This window comes from Ornithorhynchus anatinus, chromosome X1 (assembly GCF_004115215.2).
Source record: "Ornithorhynchus anatinus isolate Pmale09 chromosome X1, mOrnAna1.pri.v4, whole genome shotgun sequence".
Taxonomy (NCBI): Eukaryota; Metazoa; Chordata; class Mammalia; order Monotremata; family Ornithorhynchidae; genus Ornithorhynchus; species Ornithorhynchus anatinus.
Genome location: NC_041749.1, coordinates 17,880,664 through 17,906,307, shown reverse-complemented (window position 1 = coordinate 17,906,307; position 25,644 = coordinate 17,880,664). Strand labels below are relative to the sequence as shown.

The window sequence follows — 25,644 nt, the reverse complement described above, 5'->3', positions numbered from 1 at the left end:
CCCGGAATCTGAAAAGGCCAATGGACAGCTATTTTAAAAAAACACACAAAACAGCTCTTTTTCTTCCCCTCTCTGTTCCCCTTTCCTCTCTTCTCTGCCTCTCCCACACTGCCCTAAGGTGTTTGCTAGGGGTGGCTTATAGCCCTAATTAAGTTCATTAGATGGCCTAGCCAGGAGAACAACATTCTATAGGAGTGAGTCTCATTTCTTTGCAAAAAAGATAAAATTTTACTAGCTTTGTTTTTGTGTTTTATTGCTCGTGAGTCATTAGGATTGGCCCCGGGGTGAAGAAGCTATAAGGAGATAGTCTTGAGCAGTTCTTGACCCAGTTAATGATCTGAATAATATGCACTAATTAGGCTGAGGGTCAGAAGTATTTGGTTTCTACATGAAAAAAACAGGAAAGTTAAAGGGGTTTAAAGGGTTGTCGAAATGTGTGGGTTAATGGCTCTGTGTGAGGTTCGTAGCTAACTGGATCAGATTTGTCTAAAACTCTGAGAAGCTTGAGCCAAGACAAAGCAGGCAGGTCATCGTTCACTCTAGGGAGTCAAACCGTGATTTGTTTGTCTATCACATCCTTCAACTGACAATCAGTGTCTGTAGCCCGAATTAAAAATCCGATTTGCTGCAGCAGCAGGAATTCTTCATTTGTAATTGACCGGTGAACTTTCCCGGGTCGCGTCTGAATTCCAGAGAAGACGGAGTGGAGGAGATGGTCTGGGGGACAGAGTTAATTGGCCTCGGGGCCTGGGATGCCATGGTGACAGCAACAGGTCGGGGTGGGAGGGGAAACCGGGTGCTGATCTCCAGGGTACGGGGCTGTATCGGGGAGGGCAGGAGGAAGGTGTGGCCTGGCCTGTCAGACCATCAATCATCTCAGTCAGTCAATCATATTGAGCGCCTACTGTGAGCAGAGATCTGAGTGCTTGGGAAGGTTCAGTACAACATTAAGCAGTGATATTCCCTGCCTGCAACGAGCTCACAGTCGAGAACGGGGGAGATGGATATATGCCATATAAAATAAAGTAAATCGCGGTATTTGTTAAGCGCTCACTATGTGCAAAGCACAGTTCTAAGCGCTGGGGGATACAAGATGATCAGGTTGTCCCACGTGGGGCGCACAGTTATTTTAATCCCCATTTGCCAGATGAGGTAACTGAGGCACAGAGAAGTTAAGTGACTTGCCCAAGGTCACACAGCTGACTAGCGGCGGAACGGATTAGAACCCGTGACCTCTGACTCCCAAGCCCGCGCTCTTTCCACTGAGCCACGCTGCTTCTCTATCAGCACAGTGGCTGGCAGAAAGTAAGCGCCGAACGAGTACCGTCATTATTATATCAGTCGGTCAATTGTATTGAGTGCTTACTGTGAGAGAACTGACTAAGCGCTGGGGAGGGTACAGAACAGCAACACCCATTCCTTCCCCTCAGTGAGCTTCCAGTCTAGAGGGGGAGGTAGGTCTCGCCTATCCCGCCGTCAAGCCCTGGGCCACGTTCTTCCGCGGTCCCGGAACGCCCTCCCTCCTCACCTCCGACAATCTCATTCTCTTCCCCTCTTCACATCCCTACTTAAAGCTCACCTCCTCCAAGAGGCCTTCCCAGACTGAGCTCCCCCCTTTTTCCCTCTGCTCCCTCTACCCCCCCTTCACCTCTCCGCAGCTAAACCCTCTTCTCCCCCCTTTCCCTCTCCTGTCCCACCCCCTCAGCACTGTACTCTCAGCTCAACTGTATATATCTTTATCACCCTATTTATTTTGTTTATTTTGTTTAATGAGATGTACATCGCCCTGATTCTATTTAGTTGCCATTGTTTTTATGAGATGTTCTTCCCCTTGACTCCCGCTTAGACTGTAAGCCCGTCAAAGGGCAGGGACTGTCTCTGTCTGTTGCCGACTTGTACATTCCAAGCGCTTAGTGCAGTGCTCTGCACATAGTAAGCGCTCAATAAATAAATACTATTGAATATTCCTGTAAAATTACAGGCATGTGCGTAAATGCCGTGGAGCCTGACGGAGGTAAGAGGGAGATGAATAAAGGGAACAAGTCAGGGCGACGCAGGAGGGAGTGGGAGGAGAGGAAAGGAGGGCTTAGGGAAGGCCTCTTGGAGGTGACGTGTCTTCAGTGAGGCTTTCGAAGCAGGTGGGGGGAGCAGTTGATGGATATTAGGAGGGAGGGCGTTCCAGGACAGAGGCGAGAGGTCGGGGGCGAGATAGACAAGATTGAGGTACAGCGAGAAGGTCAGCATTAGAGGAGCCAAGTGTGCGGGCTGGATTGTAGTAGCGGCGAGAGGTAAGAAGGGGCAAGGTGAAGGATGAGGAGCCAATGATGAGGAGCTTCTGTTTGATGTGGAAGTGCTTATCTCACTGCCGACCTCTGGCCCACATACTACCTCTGGCCCTCCCTCCTCATTTCAGACGGATAATTGCTCTCCCCCGCTTCCAGACCTTTCTGAAGGCACATCTCCTCCAAGAGGCCTTCCCTGACTAAGCCCTCCTCTCCGCTTCTCCCACTGCCTTCTGTGCTGCTCTTACTTGCTCCTTCATTCATCCTCCCTCCCATCCCCACAGCACATACGTACGTATCTGTATATATCTGTATTTTATTAATTTATCTATTCATATTAACGTCCGTCTCCCCCTCTAGACCTTGAGCTCGTCGTGGGCAGGGGAATCTGTTGTTATAGTGTCCTCTCCCAAGCACTTAATACAGTGGTTTGTACACAGTAAGCGCTCAATAAATATGACAATGAATGAAATGCTTTTTATGTCTATATTATATTTGTTATATAATTACATGAGATATATTCTATACAATTTCTATAGAGGACTCTTTTCCCCTTTTTTATGGTATTCAAGTGCTACCGATATGCAGAGCACTGTACTGAGCCATATAACAGAGTTGGTAGACGCATTCTCTGCTCACAAGGATCTTACAGTTTAGAGGCCATCCTCCCCAGGGAGCAGTATTGCTCCAGGGATAGATGGAAGCAAGGCAGGGTGGAGGGCGAGATCTGGCTCTCTGGAATAAACCTTCCACGCCGTCTACCTTGTTTACATTTTAGATTTACTATTTCTCTATTAAGATGGCAGCTCTGAGGCCTGCACGCTCCCCGCCTCTACCTAAGGCCACAGTGTCCGTGCATCCGGAATAGGAAAGAATGGTTATTGGTTTCCTTGGCTTATCTGCGCAAGAAATGAAGTTAACAAGAATGTTTCTACGAGTTCTCATTCCCACATTTTGATTCGTTTTTCATCTGCACAAGACCAAAATGTGTTTAGTGGAAATGGTTAAGGCCAGAGCAAACTTGGAGCAAACATTTTCGAGAATGGCAATTGTAGGGGATGAAGCTGTGTTTTTTGCCACTCTGAGGTTTTACTCCCGGTGAGAAACGGAGACTCAGAGGCTGCAAGGGGGCGGAGTGACCGGGAAGTGGAGCGGAGGGTGTATCGGCAACTTTTATCAATCAGTCATTGGTATTAAGTGCTTACTATGTGCAGAACACGGTGCTGAGCCCTTGGGTGAGTACAGTACAGCCCTTGCTGGCCCATCCCTGATTTTAGCCATCCCTTCTAAAGTTTCGGTAGAGTTTTTAGAGATATCATGCCCTTGGCTCCATACTTACAGATGGGTATAATTCTGGCAATTCCATTTCATTGGTAAATAAGAAATGGGAAGAAGTCCAATCTACTAGAACAACCAAAAACGAAAACACTGAGCAGTACAAGTCTCTTGTTGTCTGCAGACCAGAAGGAATCTGTCTTAATCTGGTCATACCTAACAAAGGAGAAGCTTTTGTACAATCTGCAAATTAGGAGGAAAGAGTACTTCTCAGGCATTTATTTGCATTTATTTGTATTTTTCATTTGAACGTGTTCTTTTGGATCGTAAGCTCCATGTGGGTAGAGTGTCTACCAACTTGATTGTATTTTTCCAAGCATCTAATAGGATGCTCTGTATTCAGTAAGTGTTCAATAAATGCCATGGATTGATGGGCATTTTAATTCTTGGCTAAGCCTTTGATATTCTGTATACCTGAGGCATATTTTCCTGAGTCCAAAGGGACATCTAAGCTGTGGTTTTTTGATTTAATATGTCCTTCTACTATCATTTATTATTTATTGCATTTGTTATGGGATTTGTACTAAACACTGGGCAAAGGCACAAGGATAGCAAATAGGACACATTCCCTGACCTGTGTAAGGGGCACTGATGTAGGATATACAGGGAAAAGAAAGCATGATAAGGCAAAGCACTCAATTAACAAAACAAGAACATGAACATAAAAGAGAACTGATTATTATGTGCCATAATAATAATAGCTGTTGTGTTTGTTATGCTTTTACCGTGTGCCAGAGTAGAGACAAGGTAATCAGGTTGGACAGAGTCCATGTCCCATATGGGGCTAAGGGAGAGCGATTGGGCCCCTTATTGATATTTCCTATGTTTTCCTGAATCTGTATTCTCTGCTTTTACTGGTAGTTTTTCTTTCCTCTCCGTATCTCCCGTGTTCTTACTTCTAGTCTTGTCGGTATCTCTGTCACTCATTTTTCATTCCCAGCTACTCCTCTCTTCCCCTCTGGTCTTCTCTCTGTGGTTTGTCTTTCTAATTCTTCCTCTCCTTTTACCTACCTTTTCCCCATCTTTCGGTTTTCCTGGGAGGAAGCGGGGTGGCCTAGTGGAAAGAGCATGGGCTTGGGCGACAGAGGACTGGAGTTCTGATCCCTGCTCCGTCACTTGCCTGCGGGGTGACCCTGGGCAAGTCACCCAACTTCTTTGTAACTCAGTTAACCTCATCTGTAAAATGGGGGATAAGGTGTCAATTCCCCCTCCAACTTAGATTGTGAGTCCTACGTGAGATAGAGACTGTGTCCGATCCGTTTATCGTGTATCTATTCAAAACTCATCTGTGCTGGATGGCGGTGGCGCGGGAGAGAGTCGAGAACGGGGACTCATGTTTGCTGCGTGGAAGGAGGCGCCGGTAAACCGCTATGGTATTTTTACCAAGAAAACTCTATGGATTCACTGCCAGAATGAAGTTGGAGTTGGGGCATTCTGGGAGAGTTGTGTCCATGGAGTCGCTATGGGTTGGAGACAACTGGACAGCATAAGACAAGACCCAAATGTTACAAGAGCTTGGCACATAGTGAGCGCATAAATAGGTATTGCAAAATGATTAGTTTTTTTCCTCCATGTTTCCGGGTTCCAATGATCCTTTGACCTTCTGTGACCTCTTTTTTTTTTTTTTTAATGGTACTTGTTCAGCACATACTATGTGCCAGGCACCATACGGAGCGCTACGGTAGATACAAGCTAATTAGGTTGGAAACAGTCTCTGTCCCACTTGGGGCTCATAGTCTCATTCTCCATTTTAAAGAGGAGGTAAGTGGGACCCAGTGAAGTGACTTGCCCGAGGTCACACGACAGACAAGTGGCAGGGCCTGGATTAGAACCCAGGCCCGTGCCCTATCCACTAGATCATGTTGCTTCCATCTTTTTCATTAGTAAGCTATTGCCCTGAGGCCTGTACCTTGGCTTTCTTGTTCCTTCCCTTCATGCCTTTAACCGTCCCCCCGTGACCTCCCTAGCTCTCTCCCTTGCCAGCTGGGCCCTCTCTGCTCTGCATCTCGACTCACAGTGCTCTCTCTGCCCTCTTTCTATCTACAACGCCGTCACGGTGTCCTCTCTGCTCCCTTTCTCTGTATTGCGGGCCTCTCAAGGACGATTAGGGAGCAGGACAGAAGGGCTAACTGCCTCTAATTTGGAGGCAGCAGGACTTCTGGCACGGGGCCAGCGTGGGTGGGAGGGTGCGGTAGTTCTGGCCACCAAGTACTCCTCCCTTAAGAGCAGGACTTTGTTCTGGCGGCAGGTGGAAGAGCAGGCTTGGCTGAGTCAGTGCTACTGCGTAGGGGGAATTTATGTCCAGCTGTCTCAATAATGTGTTGGGTGCTTAGTCGTATTTACTGAGCGCTTAGTGTGCAGAGCACTGTACTAAGTGCTTGGGAGAGTACAATATAATAAACAGACACATTCCCACAATGAGCAGACTAGAGGGGGAGACAGACGTTAATAAAAAATAAATAAATTATAACTATATACAGAGGTGCTGTGGGGCTGGGAGAGGGGATTACTGTGTGCAGAGCACTGGACTAAGCACTTGGGAGAGTACAATGCAACAGTCAGTAGCCCCGTTCCTGGCACCTCCTTGCGTTTGATTGTAAGATCTTCGATGGTAAGGAATTGTGCCTGTCACTATTGTGTGTTCCAAAGTGCTGTGCCACGGGCATTAAAGTGTAGCTGATGCTAGCGTGATTGCGTCTGGTTGAGAAAGGGGGAATTGGCGGGGCACTCCATTGCAGTCCTTTTAGTTGCATCTCCCCTGTCCCTCAGTAGAGTTCTTCCCACGACTGGAGTACGGGGGTTCTGGGAGGAAGGCCGGCCGAAAGCCCGGCCATCGGAGTAGCGGGGGGGCCGACGAACTGTCCCGTTAAGTGCCCCGTTCCTGTTTTCCCGGACTCAGTAGTCACCAAAATGTAAACCGCGATTACCTCACTTCTGAGAGTCCTTTAAACCCAAGGACAGATGGTTTCCCGTGCGCACACTTCCCGCTCGGTACATGTTGGGGAAAATGATGTGGGCATTGGCCTGAACACCTTCACATCCTTCTCTCCCCGCCCTCTCTCCCTTCAGCTGTGCCGAACTCAAGTGACAAAGTGGAGATTAGCCTCTTCCTCCCGGCGTCGTCACAAGGATGGGACCCAGACGGAAAAGCGTGAAGCCGTGCTCCGTGAGCAAGGAGAGTTCTGAGGCCGCAAAATTAGACGAACCAAAAGATTACATGAATCAGCTTTCCCATGAAGTCCTGTGCCATATCTTTAGGTGAGAGGATTGTATCTGTAAGGGTCTGGGTCGATCGGACTCCCTTGTAGTCTCTCAGGGGCTTAGTAGAGTGCTCTGATATTGATATTTATCTCTCTCCCTTCATCCGGATGCTCGTGACCAAGAGAAAAGTCCTGGGGAACGTATGGGTCACATTTCCATGCTTCCTTTGGTTCCTTTGGTAGCTCAGACAATAAGGCAGGTCTTGAATTACCTTTTTCATTTTTAAATGGCATTTGCTGAGTTTTTACTAGGTGTCAAACACAGTTCTGAGCACTGGGGTAGATACACATCAGTTAGGTTGGGCACAGTCCCTGCCTCACATGGGGCTCACAGTCTAAGTAGGAGTTCAACCTTTGATGAAAATAATAATAATTGTGTTATATTTTAAGTGCTTATTGTGTATTGTACTGATTACTGGGATGGATACAAATTGGGTTGGACACAGTCCCCATCCCACATAGGGCTCACAGTCTTGATTCCCACTTTACAGATAAGGGAACTCAGGCCCAGAGAAGTGATTTGCCCAAGATCACACAGCAGACGAGTGGCAGAGCCGGGATCAGAACCCAGGTCCTTCTGACTCCCAGGACCACGCTCTGCTTCTCTTTGATGCCACTTGAGAGACACAGCCGTCTTGGCTGCTGCTCCACTGTGCCAAAATGCCTCCCCGTGTCCTCCCCAAGGCCCAGCAGCCCAAGCGGAGACCAACGGTGGATGGGCCAGTAGCGCTAAATCTCAAGAGGGGCAGTTCCAAACTCATCTGCGCTCAATCTAGGGCCAGAGGTTCAGTGTGTTCCACACTTCTGACACAAGACAAGTGCTGGGGTTGCCTTCTTATCTACAGTAGGATCAAAAACTGCCAGCCTGTTCCAGTCAGGCTTGGTTTGGACCCACCTTGAACCATTTGGGAGCGGGGTAGGGGATAGGATTTTCAGCGGTCAGCAGAGGTTCAGGAGTGGAAATTTCAAGGGCGGAAATCAAAAATGGGCAATAATGGAAGGTGATCTAGGTACCACAAAGCTCAGTCTGTACAGCTAAGCCCCAAGAGCACAGAGCCACACCCAGCCTGAAGCCTCTGCAGTCTTGCCAGTCTCACCGTCAGATTGATGGGACGATTGCAGTTGCTCTCCATCTGAGGTGAGGGTGTGTGCCTCTCTTTGTCAGCTGCTGGGATTTGTAATTTGAGCGCACTGGGGCTAGTGTGTATATCGGGAGATTGGGGGTGAGGGAGGTTTGGAGCAGGGGGGCATGGGCATGTCACGAATGCTCAGCGGAGCGATACCGTTTTGCCCGAGTTTCAGCTAGGAGTTGGGTAGCCACTATTGGCTGCTTTGTAGATTAGGTTAGTCCACTGGCCCGTGAACTGTTTAAATGAGGTAGAGGTTTCCCAGCGTGTCAGTGCCAAGAACAGTGTCCCAAAAAGTCGCAGAGAATCCAAGGAATAGAGTACATGCCTTTCGAGTGGCTGTGAGCGTGTCTGCTTGTTAAATTAAGATGTTTTTGAACGAGAGTAAATACGAAGGGCGCCAAGGCAGAAGAAAGGAGGTACTTTCCGAAGGTAGAAATAAGTTAGCTTAAGGATGAGAAATTAGAAGATGGTTGATAATGCGAGAAGCTTAAGAGTTATGAGAATGAGTGGCGATTGGGTTATCAGGGAAGGATTGAAGACTCAGATAAAATAGGTTCTGAGAATAGAAAATGTGGCGAATTTTTGGGTAGGGGTTTTGAAGGGATAGATGGAGTTAAACGTGAACAGAGAGTGTTTGGGAGAAGAGAATTGGGTGGTTTTGTGGTCAGAATGTGGGTGTGTATTTTGGGTGGTAGTTATTGGAATTGAATAATGAGGTTAGGTGTAAAATGGGTTTGAGAAGAATGCTTCAGAAAACCGTCATTTCTCCCCGCCCTCCCTTCTGTGTTACCCGTGCACTTGGTCTGTACCTCCTTAAGCACTTCGATTTTCACCGCATTCCCATGATACTTGTGAACATATATATCCGTAATATATTATACCGTCAGTCTCCTACTCTGGCCTATAAGCTGTCAGTGGAAAGGGGTCACATACCTAGCGCAACGCCCGACACGTATAGCAAATATAATCGTAACTATAACCTTCTCTACTGTATCGTCCGGTCCCAAATACTTAGTATGGTGGCGTGAGCGCAGTAAGCGCTTGATAAATAGCATGGATCGATTGGTAGAAAAGGTTGGAGGTGATGCGATGTAACTGAGAGTTAAACCAGAACTGTGGAAGAGAGATACTGCCGTTTCACGTCGAGTGATTGTTTTGTGGGGAGGAAAGATGCGGGGAAAGTAGCCGTTGATAAATGTGAGTTTCTTTCTCTCACAAAGGTACCTCCCTCTGCAGGATATCATGTGCATGGAATGCCTCTCACGGAAGCTGAAGGAGGCAGTGACCCTGTACTTGAGAGTCGTGAAGATTGTTGACCTGTGTGCAGGTCACTGGTGGGAATATATGCCAACGGGTGAGTGATGATTTAATCGAGGCATTGAGATGTTTCGTTCTAGGCCCTGGCAACACCTAGCAGGCAGATCAAAGAGCACCGTGACCTCCTGGCTGCTCCTGAGACTCTGGTGCCAGCCTCTGCCCCTAAAATGCACTTCTCTTTATTTTTTAAAATTATTTTTATGGTATTTAAGCACTCACTACGAGTCACTCTCCTAAGCGCTGGGGTAGGTACAGGTTAATGAGGCCGGGCACGGTCCCTGTCCCGCATGGGGTTCACGGCTTAAGTAGGAGGGAGAACAGGTATTTACTCTCCATTTTACAGTGGAGGCCCGGAGAAGTCAAGTGATTTGCCCAAGGTCACACAGCAAACAATTGGCAGAGCTGGGGATTAGAACCCAGGTCCTCTTTCCACTAGACCGGGCCGCCTCTGGCCATATTGCTGCTCTCCCCGACTGCCTCAAGAGGCCCTGGGAGCCTCACGTCGGGGGGCTCTGAGTCAGCGGTGAGGGTCTCCGGAATTTAAGCGGCGGCACCTCCACCCCACGCGATGAGGTCTCCAGAGAACCCGACAGGCCCCATGCCCTCAACTCTAGCCTGGCTACCGTTTTTGACGGATATTGCCTGTTCTCTCCTGTCCCTTAGGAAAGGACCAAAGGCTCGAGCCGCTCAAGCCTTAATAAAACCAACTCTTTTTGCCCCCCTCAAAGAGGGATTGTGAAGATTACATTCACGAACGGTGGATCAAAGATCCATGCATCCCTCACTTTCCCCTTGGAATTGGGGTGAACATATTTTAAACTACTGAAACTGTGAGCCCCATGTGGGACAGGAACTGTGTCTGGCCTGACTTGTGCTTAGGACAGTGCTTGGCACATAGTAAGTACTTAGCAAAAAGTATAAAAAAGTGAGCTTAGTTTTACAAAATAGGAGTTGGTTTGAGACGTTCCCAGAATGTGGGCAAGTGTAAATACCCGAGGGAGAACCTAGTGTAGAATGATGAAATATATTTTTTAAAAATGGTATTTCTTAAGCATTTACAATGTGCCGGGCACTCTGTCAAATGCTGGAGTAGATACAAGCTGATCAGTTTGGACACAGTCCCTGTCTCACATGAGGCTCACAGTTTACAGGTGAGGTAACTGAGGCACAGATGAATGAAATGATTTGCCCTAGGTCACACAACAGACGTGGCAGGGCCAGGATTAGAACCCGGATCCTTCTGACTCCCAGGCCCATGCTCTATCCACTAGGCCACGCTGCTTCTCAGATATTCAGAGGTGCGCGCCAACTGGCTAAACTGATTATGCGACACCCTCCCACGTTTTCCAGCTAGCATTGTCCAGACCTTAGAATGGATTCCTTTTCCTTTCTAAGGCCCGGACAATGCTGGCTCCCCTTAGAAAGGAAAGAAAATGGAAAAGAAATCCATTTAGAATGGAGAAGGCAGAACGGCCGGAAAGCGCCGAAGTTTCCTGTCGTTTAGTGAAAATGCCATCTCCTTCCCTTCCTATCCAGCAAAGGATCAGTGCACAGAAGTAAGTGGAGCTAAAAGACCTGGTTTTGGGACATCTAGTTATTTTGGACTTCATCATTATTCATCAGGTCTGATGCTTTACTTGCCATTAGTGAGCAGGTAACTCTGCCAGATTGCATAAAGGGCCCCGTCGCAGATGACTTTTAAAAAAGAAAGTTATTACTCTTAGACTCCTGGCTTCTTACCTGATCACTCAGTGTCGGGCAGAGCACCATACTAAACGCTTGGGAGAGTACAGTAGAGTTGGGAGACGTGATCCATCTCCACGAGGAACTTAAAATCTAGTGAGAATCGTAGAATCTAGAGTATGTGGTGTTCAGTCGTCATTCATTCGTCGTCGTATTTATCGAGCGCTTTCCGTGTGCAAAGCACTGTACTGAGCTATTGGGAGAGAGTATAGTATATCAACAGGCCAGACGCATTCGAGCTCACAGTCTTGCCCGCCCTATATGTTTGTCGTAGAGTAAGATGGTCCGCCAGGCCACAGAGATGCCTGACTTTGTCAGCTCCACTCCCTCTTGTTTGACTCCCTGATGGTGGAACAGCCTCTGTCTGGCCCTTCAACTTCATCTCTACCCGAACACTATTGTTAAAAGTCTCTTAAGAGGACAGGGCCAGGTCGGGAGAGGGGAGAAAAGGAAGATCTTAGAGAGGCACCCCGGCCTAATGGATCAAGCACGGGCCCAGGAGTCAGAAGGACCTGGGTTCTAATCCCGGCTCCCTCACTTGTCTGCTGGGTGACCGGGGGCAATTGGCTTCACTTCTCTGCCTGCTCGGTTAAATGGGGATTAGGACTGTGAGCCCCTTGTGGGACAGGGACTGGGTCCAACCTCATTAGCTTGTAGCTACCCCAGCGCTTAGTACCCGCCTGGCACGTGGAAAGCACTTAAGTATTTAAAAAAAACCCCAAAAAAACCAAAGCAAAACCTGGAAAGATGCCGATCAGAGATACTCTGGATTAGGTTATGGAGGAAGGGGTGTTATTCATTTATTCATTCGTATTTATTGAGCGATTACTGTCTGTAGAGCACTGTACTAAGCGCTTGGGAGAGTACGATACAATAAGCAGTCACGTTCCCTGCCCACAAGGAATAGAGATAGTGGGGAAGGGTGTGCCTTGCTGAGGTAGAGTCTGTGTCAATCTTTGTGCCAGCCCATATTCCTTTTTTAGTTCATGGAGCTCTGAACTGTGGCAGGCACCAGACGGGGTCGGTTTGAGTAGTAAATGGAACCCCTTCTCGTCCAGGCTTTTATCCTCTCCTCCTCCTCCTCAGGCTTCACAGATTCCAGTTTCCTAACCCTGCTGAGGAAGATGCCAGATATCGAGCAGCTGTATGGCCTTCATCCCAGATACCTTGAGAGACGACGGGTCCGTGGCCACCAAGCCTTCAGCATCCCTGGAGTCCTGGAAGCCCTACAGGCATGTCCTAACTTGCTGGTGCGTGTTTCTGCTGGAAAAATTCACCGTTTGCCTGTTGTCCTGAAGTCTTCAACCGAGGAGGCGATTCCGATAGAAGCGTTTGAGAGTTTTAGCGTGCTTCCCTATGTTTAATTCTCGGGGACCAGATAGAAGTTGAAATTGAAGTTCTGCTCCATTTTATAGGAGTCTATCTAGCAGCAGATGTTTAATGTTCTCTTTTTTTAAGTAGAAGAAACAGCCTAATTTAAAGAGAGACCTCATACTCTTTTTATTGTTTATTGTTGTGGGATAAAATAATTTGTAGCCATCAACTGAACGTTTTTATCGTGCTTATTTTGGGCTGCAATATAGGGTGTCGAAACCTCACATTTGGAGCTGGTGGAAGCCATTTGGACGTACATGCCTCAAGTGCACATTTTGGGGAAGTTTCGAAATCGTAATGGGGCTTTTCCAATCCCCCCTGAAAACAAACTAAAAATTCCCATAGGTGCTAAGATCCAAACTTTGCATCTAGTGGGTAAGTAAACGATTCTGCCTCCCCACACTTCCCTCCCCTACACTCCCAAGCACACACACACCCTTCTCCCCCCCCCCCCCCAATCTCTTGCAAATCTGCCATCCTATCAGTGACTTCCTTTTTTTTTTAATTTAATTTATCTATCTTTCCCATAGTGGGTAGGTAATCAGGCCTAAGGATGGGAAAGGAAGGTAAAGAGCATTTTGATTGATAGAGAAAAATGGTACCATGGATGAAAGTGCTGACAGCTATATAGCTAAATGGAATTCTTCACAAGGGATTTTTCAGAGGAACGAGTATTCCTCTCATGCGCCTTCCTAAGTATCCCCGGTCGTAACGGATCGTCGGTACCATTTAAAATAGGCCTGTCAATATGGCATTTACTCGGCCAGTGTTAAACAAGGCGCTCTGTATTTACTTAGATTTATTTATCATCCCAATAAATACAATTCATCGATTACTTGGATTAGGTGATTGAAAGAGTTATAAAAGTTTCCCTTGAAGACTAAAATGGCAGCTATCTTGGAAAATGTGTTCTAGAACTTAATGGAGGAGCAGTGTGGTGTAGCGGATTTGGGCACGGGTTTGGGAGTCAGGAGGTCATGGGTTCTAATCCCGGTTCCTCCACTTGTCTGCTGTGTGACCTTGGGCAAGCCACTTAACTGCTCTGCGCTTCTCTTACCTCCTCTGTAAAATGGGGCTTGAGACTGTGTGTCCCACGTGAACAGGGACTCTGTCCAACCCGATTTGCTCGTATCCACCCCAGCGCTTAGTACAATGCCTGGCACGTAGTAGGCGCCTAACAGATGCCACAATTATCATTATTATTATTATTTCAGAAGTGAATATAACAGCTGATTTTTGTATGCGCCTTTCTGTCCTAGGAGTGAACGTTCCTGAAATTCCTTGTATCCCAATGCTGAGGCACCTTTATTTGAAGTGGGTGAGACTCACCAAACCACAGCCTTTTAAAGATTTTCTCTGCATCAGCTTACGTACTTTCGTCATGAGGAACTGCGCAGGTAATTTCTGGGGTAGATGGACCGCGTACGTAGCTGTGCTCGTATTCCGATCCGCGCCGTGGGGCACGGTTCCCGAAGAGGGTCTCGGCGTGAGTGTTTGATGTGAGACTGGAGTTGGGTCTCCTCTAATGTAGTTGGTGTCCCTGAAGAGCTTCTGGGTTAAACTAGCATTGCGTTTATCGCACTCGTGCCCTGACCCAAACTTGCAACAGTTTCTTCCTCTACTAAATCGAATCGAATTGTCTTATATCCAGAGCATTCGCTACTGCTTCAGTGGTATTTTATCTAGTCGCCTAATGAAACTATCCAGTAGAGCAGAACTGACTGCATTTACTTTGTTCTGCTCTATGAAGATACGTGCCTGTTTGTTCTAGGTCCATTGGAGTGAATATATATTTTTTTTCCCAAAGAAAAGCACTAAGAGGAAAAATGGTATTAGGCTGTGACTGTCTGTTATATTTACTGAGCGCTTATTGTGTGCTGAGCGCTGTACTAATTGCTTGGGAGAGTACAATATAAGAATAAACAGACCCATTCCCTGCCCACAACAAACAGCGTAGAGGACTATGTGCCAGACATTCTGCTAAATACTGGGGTAGATACAAGATCATTCATTCATTCAGTAGTATTTATTGAGCGCTAACTATGGGCAGAGCACTGTACTCAGCGCTTGGAATGAACAAGTCGGCAACAGAGACAGTCCCTGCCGTTCGACGGGCTTACGGTCTAATCGGGGGAGACGGACAGACGAGAACGATGGCGATAAATAGAGTCGAGAGGAAGAACATCTCGTAAAAACAATGACAACTAAATAGAATCGAGGCGATGTACATTTCATTAACAAAATAAATAGGGTAATGAAAATATATACAGTTGAGCAGACGAGTACAGTGCTGAGGGGATGGGAAGGGAGAGGGGGAGGAGCAGAGGGAGATGGGGGGAAAAAGAGGGTTAAGCTGGTATCACTGGTGATAACCAGTGAGTGACAGGCCCAGGGGGTGTGAAGGGCCTCGGGAGCAAGGGGCGGGGGAGGTCTGGGAGGTTGTTAGCGGTAGCTTCGTGGGTCGGAAGTGGACCCAGGGTAAATGGGGAGGTGGTAGGCCATCTTCAGACTCCTACAACAGGTCTCCCGGGCATACCGTAATACTTAGCACAGTGCCCGGCACATAGTAAGCGCCTAACAGATGCCACAATCATTACGTCACTCATGTCTCCGCTGGCAGCCCTCCCTGACCATTCTCTCTAGACTCTAAGCTTGTTGTGGGCAGGGAATGTGTCTGTTAGAGTGTACTCATCCCAGCATTTAGTACAGTGTTCTGCACACATTAAACACTCAGTAAATACGAATGACAGTAGTGCAGGTGGGATTCTCAACTCGGGGATATAGGCAGTTTTCTGGGGAAGATGAGGGCAGCTGTAGTTAGGTTACACACCACCCTTCAGAGCCGGAGTGCCCCGAAACCACCTCTTGCCCCCCGGCATCAGGTACCCCCCTTCTCCTTTCTCGTCTTCACTGGGCTTCGGGGCCAGGCGCCACGAGGGACAGCTGTCCGCCGACCACTCCCCGACCTAGTGCCCAGTTCACTTTAGGGATTCTCTGGGGACAAGGCAAGGTTTGCAACCCAGGATTCTGCGCACCAAAATGTACCCTGAGGGCTCGTACTGTCTCCGTGCCGCCTTCTGCTGCGGCTCCCTCTCGGAAGCCACGCTTCCGGCTCCGTGGCTCTCTGTGGGCAGCGGACACCGGCAAGCAGCGCGGAGACCGCCGAGCCTCGCGAGGGGCGTGCGGCAGACCTTCCGCACCCACGACCCCTTTGCCGCATCACTTCTGGGACTTGGCAGGGGTGAGGCGGGCAGAGGGCTTGTCCTCGGGGGGTATGGGGATTGGGGACAAGAGAGCGGGTAAGGGTGAAAGAAGAGGTGACGAGAAAGGAGGAGAAAGAAGGCTCTTCCTCCTTTTTTGTCTACCTTCATCTCCCTTTTTCCTTCCCCCTTTTTTCCCCTCACTCATCCATCCATCCCTTTGTCCGTCTCCTTTGCTCATCTTTTCCTCCCATTCCCTTCTCTTCCTCCCTCTCACCGTCTTTTCCTCTCTTTGCCTTAAGGGCCATTGTCCTTTTCCTCTTCCCTCTTCTCCCCAGCTCTCCATGGCCAGGGATTACACCCACCTTGACACAAATTCACTGCCATGCAAAATAACATCAATCAGCCCCGCTTGCCCGGTGCCTGACATTTTCTTACAACATTTTACCCCTGAGCTTACTATTAATCAGCAGTCATATGTGCATAACTTCATCAGAGTGGAAGGATTCAATTTTTGAGCTCCTGGTACAGGCTATTCAAAAACCTAGACAATTCAGCTGCTACTTTTGAGATGGGCCAGAGACAGAACCTGGTAAAATTGCACAAGTTGAAAATTCAAGGCTCGGTGGGTAACTTCAAATGTCTGTCATGTTTTGTATTTCAGGACCCACAAACTCTTTAAAGTATGTCCCGTTGGTGACAGGATTAGCCTCCGCCCGAAACCTGGAGCATTTAGAATTGGTTCGAGTTCCCTTCCTTGGAGGGCTAATCCAGCATGTAGTTGAAGACAGCTGGAGATCAGGTATATAGTTTCTATCCGTTGGTAATGCATTAAATCAATCAGTTACATTTACTGAGCGCTTACTGTGTGCAGAGCATTCTGCCGAGTGCTTGGAAGAGTACAGTATAACAGTTATATTCTCGTTCCCTGCCCATGAGGAGCTTACAGTCCAGAGGGGTTAAATGAGAGAAGCTAGTGGAAAATGCGTTTCTTGCCATAGATCTGTCACCTCAGCAGTCTTTTAGCATCTGTTTTGTAGCACTCACTTAGGAAAGCGCTTAGTACAGTGCTCTGCACTCAGTAAGTGCTCAATAAATATGATTGAATGAATCTGTATTCACTAACTGTGTCCTCTCTGAATCTGTTGGAAAATGGCTAAAAGGAGCCTTTATTGGAAGATGCTTTCATTTGTCAAAGGAATGTTTTCAAAGGCTGCTCTTTGAGGGAAGGTCTGATTATGGACAGAGTTTCTGGGGAGGCCCATTTTGGGCCTTGGATGGGCTCAGTAGGAAGTGTACCTTTTAGAGGCAGAATAATATGGGAAGACCAAAAACATGGAAGTCATGTAGGACAAGAAGCCGAATATGAATCGGTCAGATGTTGTTCTGGGATGTGGGATGAGCCTTATGCTCCTGGAAAGCATCCCTTCCCTTGAACTCTTGGTTGGTCAGACCTTAATTAGAGAACTGTATCCACTATCAGTAGTCACACGTTTAAAAGCGTGTGGAGAGGCAGAAAGGAGTACCAGAAGAACGGCATCGGGGATTCAAGGGTTGGAAAATGGGTCATTTTTAAGAAGGAGTCAAGAAAGGCGGTGTAGCATAGGGAATTGAAGACAGAGACAGTGTCTCCAAGGAGAGCAAGGGTTTTTATCAAGAGTTGTCAGCCAGTTTTTCATGTCCACTGAAGGAAGACCAGCTGAGAGGAAATGGGTTGAAGTCCAGACAGTTGAAATGAAGTGACAGTACAGCACTCGGTTAGATATCAGAAAAAACTTCTTGACTGTTAAAGTTGAAAGTGGAACACCGTAATGGCTGCTGGAGGAGACTGCAGAGTCTCTATTCCTGCAGTTCTTGAAAGAAAAAAAATAGAGCCCCACCAGTGCTAGTTGGTTTAGTCATTCACCTGCCCTTACCCGGGTTCTCCTTCAAATTTTGTCTCTCTGATAGTACTAAGATTCACTCCGTCCATTTCCTTCTCGTTCTGATTTAAACAGTCATTGTAGTTAAACCCTCCGTTCATGAACTAGTGAAATCAAATGGAAAAGATGAGTCACTTTTAAAAGATTTAACTTTTTAAGTGCTTGGAAATAATGATTTAATGGGCTATATTGGCATTTTAAAATATAATGAAAAGAGGAGCCACGACCGAGTGACTAAAAGAAAGTTTATTTGTTCTTGCGTTTACCTCCTTTTAACAGGTGGTTTTAGGAATTTGCACACTATTGTTTTAGGAGCATGCAAGAATGCTCTTGAAGTAGATCTTGGCTACCTCATCATCACTGCTGCTCGAAGGTAGGTCCGCTTCGCTCTTCTTCGTTGGCACTCCCTTGGAACACCCAGATTTTAAAAAAGGATTGAAGTATATCTCCCTGTCAAAGCAACTATCTCTGAACCTAAATACCTTTGTAAATAGCAAGAGCCAAAGAAGTGGGCCTGGGTGAGCTTTGAATCGTATTCATCTCGTGACTTACCCCAGCCTGGCCTAATGAGCGCTATTTAATTTTTTTTTAAATCCTTTCTTTGCTCCGTGTCACCTTGAACTTGTGTATCCTCTGCTTGCAGGTTACATGAAGTGCGAATACAACCTTCCCTAACCAAAGATGGTGTTTTTTCTGCCCTGAAGATGGCAGAATTGGAGTTCCCGCAGTTTGAAACCCTTCATCTAGGCTATGTAGATGAGTTTTTGCTACAATGTAAGAATCTTCCGTTCTGGTCCATCCTGAGGTGTAGTCATAATGATATTTATTGAGTGTTTACCATGTGCTAACCGCGGAAAGACGCACGTGCATGAGAATCAGTGTTTCTTGGGCCTTGAGGGGCTCACAATCTAAGAATAATCTGGGGTGTGTGGGATGTAACCACAGGAACATAAGAAAAGGGGAAACAGTGAAAAATCCTATTGACTGAACATAAAAAAGACGAGGGCCGGAACAAGTGTTCATTAGAAGGTCCGTGATGCCTGTCAGTGGACGAGATTTGATATATGTTCTCAGTTATAATAATAATTGTGGTATTTAAGCGCTTAAAATGTGCCAGGCACCGGGTTAAGCGCTGGGGTAGATATAAAATGATTGAGTTGGACGCAGTCCCTGTCCCACGTAGGACACGCGGTCTTAATGCCTGTATTACAGATGAGGTAGCTGAGGCACAGAGAAATGAAGGGACTTGCCCAAGTTGACATGGCAGACAAATGACAGAACTGGGATTAGAACCCAGCTCCTCCTGACTCCGTCCACTAGACCGTGCTGCAGTTATGCTTTATAGAGTATGAACTATAGGTATTGGTAGAAACGTTTTGCCCTTAATTTTGCAAGTTGATATACTAATCCCCATCGAGCCTGATCTTTAACTTTTAGTTTTGCAAAAAAAAAGAGAGAAAAAGACCATTCTTATACGATGGGCTTATTAAATGGGTCAAGGTTCTGCGATTCCTAGGATGTGGAGGTTGCTGAGCACCGTTTCTCCTCCTAGGCAAAATGGCAAATGCAGATCTGGTAAAATACGGTCTGGCTGATGTGGTCGAAAACCCGGGTATCATCACTGATATCGGAATGAAGGCCGTCAATGAAGTTTTCTCCTGCATCAAGTACCTGGTCATTTACAACTGCCCACATCTTCACAATCCAAATAATTGGATTACAGGTAAAAATGGCTTCAGAGGCGAAGTGCAAAATGTTGGCCGCTTTATTTGAGTTCCAAGTCCACGATAAAACGGGTGAGCCAGGCTCTGTTTTAAGCCCAGGCAGATGTCCTTTTAGAATAAAATAAATTATGGTATTTGTTAAGCGCTTACTATGTGCAAAGCACTGTTCTAAGCGCTGGGGGATACAAGGTGATCCCATTGTCCCACGTGGGGCTCACGGTTTTTTAATCCCCATTTGACAGATGAGGTCACTGAGGCACAGAGAAGTTAAGTGACTTGCCCAAGGTCACACAGCTGACTAGCGGCGGAGCTGGGATTAGAACCCGTGACCTCTGACTCCCAAGCCCGCGCTCCTTCCAAAGAGCCTCACTGCTTCTCTAACTTCTTTTTAACTGATCTGTGTCTTCAAGTTGACGACCACTTCAGCCACTTTCTCTGCGAGGCCCCATGTTTGCATATGCGATGGTCTTCCAAAGCGGGGATTTTCGTTCTTTCTCTCAAAACTAACATCGACCCTCCCCTCAGCTACTGACTCCCTCCCCCTCCCATTTGTCTCTTGTCTTCTCCTCTCCCTTGCTCGTTTTCTTTTTCCCCTCCCGCCGCTCCTCCCCCAAATCTCCAGGCCTAAATGGAGCCGTTCCTCAACGGAGAAAAGTAGACTTTTTTGCCCCTAACGAAGACATGACCTCTGGGGAGCCGGTAGCAGCAGGAGCAGCTTCTCTTCTACTCCGCTCTGCCATTCCCGCTACATGCGGCGTTCCCTCGAGCTCTCTCACCTCAGCGAGGGGCCCAGCAATGCCCCGCGACCCTCTCTCCCTCTTCTCATCCTTGGATGTGGTTCTAAGAGCAGGGTTGTAGGCCCTAAGAATTAAGTAGCAGATGTCATACACTGTGTGTGTTTTTCAGGGAGGGGTAGATTGCGAATGTCTATTAATCTAGCATGAGCTAGTTGACTTGAATTCTGTACCAGATTAGCTAAATTGTTCGTACTCTTCCTGTTTAGAAACAGAAGAGATGTGATGTTTGCTCTTTCATGACAGCAGTTTTCACGATCTTCTTCCTAATTTTGTTTTGTGGGAGGTGAGACTCTCACTGCTTTGAAGCATCCGTCACTTCTTTCGATCGAACGGCACCGCTAATGAAGCCACTTCATGAATGGCTTTTTTAATGAGGTGGAGGCCGAAGTCCTCTCTATTCACAGAACAGGTCCTACACAGGCACCTCCAGAACAGTCTCCACTTGCCATCGTACCTCACCAATCAGTCAGTGTTAATTACTGAGCGCTTACTGTGTGCGGAGTACTTGGGAGAGTACGATACAGCAGAGTTGATAAATACCTGCACGGAAGGAGCTTGATAGAAGGCAAGACGGACATTAGCATAAACAGATAAATTTGGGATTTGTACGTAAGAGCTGTGGTGGTGAGGGTGGGGTGATTATCCAGGGCTTAGAGGATACAGATCCAAGTATTTAGGTGATGCAGAAGGGAGAGGGAGTAGGGGAAAAGAGGGCTTAAGTGGGGACGGTCACCAGTGACCTGAGGGGTCACCTCAAAAGGGGAAAAGGAGTATTCAGTCTCCAAGATCATTTAAGCTCTCTATTAAGTTTCCTCCCTCCCCACGGAGGGCACGGGCATGGGGAGCAATTTCAATAGGGTACACTCCCCGACAGGAATTAGGTTTTGATACTCATTTATTTCATATCCGGTCCATTGAAAAGCCATTGGATAATGTCGGCTTTCGGTTTTTGTAGCGGAAATTCTCTCGTGCGTTAGTCTGTTGATGGAACGACTCCGCGTCAGTTTTGTTGGCTCCCCTTAAATCTTTCGAGTTCTCGCAATGTTTTGCTGCTACGTGGCAGGGCAAAGCCCGAAGCGGTAGAACCTGCGTGCTGAAGAATTTAAAGGGCAGGAAAAGAAGATGTAAACATATGGGACGCTAGTGGCTGTCAAATGTAAAATACCGGAAAATTGGCAATTTAAAACCTGGAAAGATTGAGGCTTGAACTCTGCCCAGCGATAACATATCTCTCCTTTTGCAGACCACTCGAGATGGTCCCGGTTGGTTGACCTCACTTTGGTACGCTGCCACGCGGTCAAGCTAGATTCCTTCAGCCAGTTCATCGAATTGCTGCCAAGCCTGGAGTTTATCTCCCTGGACCAGATGTTCCGGGAACCACCGAAGGTAAGTCGCGTGTTGACGTATGCAAAAGGAGCTGTTTGTTTTTTTCCTGAGTTTCAAAATATTTTTTAAAGTTATAGCTGTCATTGTTCTGTGAGGGAACCAAAATGGATAGTTTTTTTTTTTTTTTGAAAATGACACTGGCTCTTCTGGGGCAAGAGGGCTTGTAGTGGTCATTTGGACCAATAAGGGAAGGGAGCAGCATGGTACAGTGGATAGAGTACGGGCCTGGAGGTCAGAAGGTCTTGGGTTCTAATCCCCACTCTACCTCCTGGGCAAGTCACTTCTCTGTGCCTCAGTTACCTCATCTGTAGTAATAATAATCATGCTATTTGTTAATCGCTTACTATATGCCGAGCACTGTCGTAACCGCTGGGGTAGATGCAAGGTAATCAGGTTGTCCCATGTGGGGCTCACTGTCTTAATTTCCATTGTACAGATGAGGTAACTGAGACACAGAGAAGTTAAGTGGCTTGCCCAAGGTCATACAGCAGACAGGTGGCGGAGCCGGGATCAGAACCCACGTCCTCTTGACTCCCAGACCCGGGCTCTTTCCGCTGAGCCACACTGCTTCTCCAGCTTCTCCATCTGTAAATGGGGATTGAGACTGAGAGCCCCATGTGGGACAGGGACTGTGTCCAACCTGATTTGCTTGTATCCAACCCAGTGCTTAGTATAGTGCCTGCCGCATAGAAAAGCACTTAATGAATACCACAATTATTATTAAGGAAGAGGATATTGCCGAAGGATTGTGTCCTTCGCTCTCTGCAAGTTTTGAGGCCGTTCAGGATGAGACTGCAGGGCTGGGAAGAGCAGAGCATACACCAGGGACCGGGGAAAGGGACACAAATTCTAGACATAAGACTGAGGTAGGATTTGGGCTTTGGCGGAATGGGGTTCAGTGGCGAAGCCATAGAGGGGAGGATTAGAATGGGCAGTATAGATGGGCAGTGGGTACCGTTTTAAATAGAGCATGACCCAAATTGTCGCGTGACCAGCCTGGCCCGGGGAATAAGCGGCGGGCCTTTCGGTGCCCTGCCCGGTGCTTTATATTTGTAAAAGCAAGCCTAACATCTGGCCTTTCTACACAGCCCCTTACTGTGCTGGTTCATCCCAGCAACTGAAATGGTCTTTCTCAGGTCTGCTTTCTTTTCCTGCTCTGTAGCTCGGGGCAGGAGGTGGGGGTCTAGTGTCAGTCGTATTTGAGAGCTTACTGTATGCAGAGCTCTGTACTAAGTGCTGGGGAAGTACAGTATAACAGTAAACAGACACATTCCCTGCCCTTAACGGGCTTACAGTCTAGAGGGGGGACAAACCTTAATATAAATAAACTATAGATAATGCTGTGAGGCCGGGAGGGAGGATGAATTAAAGGGAGCAAGTCAGGGTGACGCAGAAGGGCGTGGAGAACAGGAAAGAAGGGCTTAGTTAGGGAAGGCCTTTTGGAGGGGACGTGCCTTGGATAAGGCTTTGAAGCGGGGGAGAGATTGTCGGATATGAGGAGGGAGGGTCTTCCAGGCCGGAGGCAGGACGGGGGTGAGATGTCGGCAGCGAGATAGATGAGATCAAGGTACAGTGAGCAGGTTAGCATTAGAGGAGCCAAGTGTGCAGGCTGGGTTGTAGCGGGAGGGGGCAAGGTGATGGAGTGCTTTACAGCCGATGGTGAGGAGGTTTCTACTTGATGCAAAGGCGGAAGGGCAACCGGTGGAGTTTCCTGAGGAGTGGGGAAACGTGGCCCGAATGTTTTTGTAGAAAAATGATCCAGGTGGCAGAGTGAAGTAGGGACTGGAGTGGAGAGAGACAGGGATGTCAGCAAGGAAGCCGATATGGGACTCAAGGCAGGTGTGCGCTGGGCAAAAAAAAAATAAATCAGGAATTCTGGATGTAGAAGGGATGGAAGCCCACCAACCCCGGGCCTAGCCCAGTGTTGGGTTCTATTTATCCCTCAGTCCTCGAGTTGTAAAGTTTGAAGGCCAGGGTCAGGCTGCAGACCTAGGTAGGGAGTGGAACTAGAACAGACGCCTTGGCCAGAGGCTAGGCCGGGGCCAGGCGAGAGACAGAGAGAGACGTGGCCACTGTGTTAAATTTTGCTGCAGTACCTTACCTGTGAGCCTGCACAGTTAACCAGTAAAACCACACCACACCACACCAGGCTCTCACCTCTTTTATTCAGCCAATCACCAGTCTACCGTCTAGCCAGTCCATAAAATGACCGCTTGTACTTCATTTGATTCGTTCGTATTCGATTGTATTTATTGAGCTCTTACTGTGTGCAGAGCACTGCACTAAGCTCTCGTTTAATTAGGCGAGTCGTTTTTCAGTATGGAAACTTTGCTGTTGGCCACCCAAGCGTGAAATAGCATGGCGTGAGGGAAGGACTTTTTTAAAAATGGGATTTTAGCTTTACACTCTGTGTATATAGTTTATACTTTAGGTGGGTGTGGAATTCTGACCCCTCCCCTTCTCTCCCCCTTCGCTAATTTGGTCTCTCCATTTGTACAGGGCTGTGCCCGGGTGGGTTTGAGTGCAGGCACGGGGATTGGTGTTTCATCGGCCCTTGTCAGCAATCAAAACTCCAACAATGACAATGAGAACAACCACCACCAGAACAACAACAATCCCAACATCCATCCCAACAACCACCAGCATCCCAACGACCCAAATGAGGAGAATGAGATGCGGCAGGACGGACCGGCTGAGGAGCAGCAGATTGCAGCCGAGGGTAACCCTGACCTTTTGTGAGCTCCTGATAGAAATGCCTTTTTACCACGCTTTCTCTCATTCTCAAATGTCCCGTTTCCCCACTCGGAACCGCCGCCTACCATCCTCCTCTGGCAGGTGGGAGAGCCGAAGAGGCAGCGGGTGGGTGAGTTCTTGGATTCGCAGGCTCCCGTACAACTGTTCTCGGGATAAGAAGCAGCATGGCCTGGTGGATAGAGCATGGACGTTGGAAGGATGTGCGTTCTATTGCCATGTATTAGATCTGAATTCTAAGACGTAAGAATCTTTAGGGTTCCGTTGTGGGAGGGGGAAGATAATGACTCGAGGAAGGGAGAAAAGCCTGCTTGAAACTCCCTCCCCTTCCTTCTCCTAGCTGGCTCACAGGATCATAACGAGAAGCAGCCTGGCCTAGTGGATTGAGCGTGGGTCTGGAAATCCGAAGGATCCGAGTTCTAGTGCCGACTGCCACTTGTCTGCTGTGACCTTGGGCAGGATACTTCACTTTTTTGTGCCTCGGTTACTTCCTCTGTAAAATGGGGATTAAGATCGGGCCCCAAGTGTCCAACCTTGTACCTAGCCCAACGTTTAGTACAATGCCTGGCACATAGTAGGAACTTAACGGATACCTTTAAAAAAATACGTAGTGGCTTGTCAAGATGCAAGTTCTTCCAGAGGTGTGAAATGTTACAATAATTATGGGTATTTAAGTGCTTATAATAATAATAATGTTGGTATTTGTCAAGCGCTTACTATGTGCAGAGCACTGTTCTAAGTGCTGGGGGAGATACAGGGTAATCAGGTTGTCCCACGTGAGGCTCACAGTCTTAATCCTCATTTTACGGACGAGGTCACTGAGGCACAGAGAAGCTGACAAGTGGCAGAGTTGGGATTCGAACCCCTGACCGCTGACTCCCAAGCCCATGTCCTGTCCACTGAGCCATGCTGCTTCTCATTATTATGCTTATTATGTGCCAGGCATTGTTGTAAGCCCTGGGGTAGATACAAGGTAGGTAGTTCGTCCCACGTGGGGCTCACAGTCGTAATCTCCATTTTCCAGATGAGGTAACTGAGACCCAGAGAAGTGAAGTTATTTGGCGAAGGACAGAGAAGGGAGGAAAGGTTGGGAAGGAGTAACAGGGAGAAGGAAATGTGACACAGCAAGCGCTTATGTTCTTCAAAGGACTAGGTGCTTGAAGATCTGCAGGAATTCCTTCCCATTTACCCCCCTCTTGCATTTGGGTGAACTCAGTGCAGAATGGGATTTGTTTCCTGTAGTGGATTTTTCCAGCTAGGCCTCAAAGTGGTGGAAAGGATCTGACGTTCCCAGAATTTTTCCTTATCGAGCTGGTCACATGTTACCTCCAGCCTGGCACCTTCTTACCTGGATAAAGTAGTTAATCCCAGGCCTTGCTGTCACTGGGATGAAGTCAGTCTCTTTTTACAGGGCAGGGCATGA

At 47.6% G+C, this 25,644-nt stretch overlaps 1 protein-coding gene and 1 long non-coding RNA gene across 8 annotated transcripts in view; one reads left to right on the top strand and one right to left on the bottom strand.

The window, feature by feature from the left end:
- FBXO38 (F-box protein 38) overlaps positions 1 to 25,644 on the top strand; it is a 65,064-nt gene that overhangs the window by 11,654 nt on the left and 27,766 nt on the right. For 5 of the 7 annotated variants that reach the window (XM_029050155.2, XM_029050157.2, XM_029050154.2 and 2 more), the window contains 11 exons: positions 6,687 to 6,875; positions 9,228 to 9,361; positions 12,154 to 12,317; positions 12,651 to 12,816; positions 13,701 to 13,838; positions 16,306 to 16,443; positions 17,843 to 17,936; positions 18,207 to 18,337; positions 19,116 to 19,286; positions 21,328 to 21,470; positions 23,970 to 24,189. In XM_029050155.2, the coding sequence (XP_028905988.1) occupies positions 6,748 to 6,875; positions 9,228 to 9,361; positions 12,154 to 12,317; positions 12,651 to 12,816; positions 13,701 to 13,838; positions 16,306 to 16,443; positions 17,843 to 17,936; positions 18,207 to 18,337; positions 19,116 to 19,286; positions 21,328 to 21,470; positions 23,970 to 24,189 (1,627 nt within the window). In that variant the 5' untranslated portion in view covers positions 6,687 to 6,747. Of the gene's footprint in view, positions 1 to 6,686; positions 6,876 to 9,227; positions 9,362 to 12,153; positions 12,318 to 12,650; positions 12,817 to 13,700; positions 13,839 to 16,305; positions 16,444 to 17,842; positions 17,937 to 18,206; positions 18,338 to 19,115; positions 19,287 to 21,327; positions 21,471 to 23,969; positions 24,190 to 25,644 lie in introns of those variants that run through there. The other 2 variants (XM_029050158.1, XM_029050159.1) reach the window with 2 other exon arrangements.
- On the bottom strand, positions 20,962 to 24,510 carry LOC114806391. The gene is made up of 2 exons (XR_003754419.1): positions 24,290 to 24,510; positions 20,962 to 21,177 (listed from the first exon to the last, which is right to left on the bottom strand). It is a non-coding gene; the product is annotated as an uncharacterized LOC114806391 (long non-coding RNA).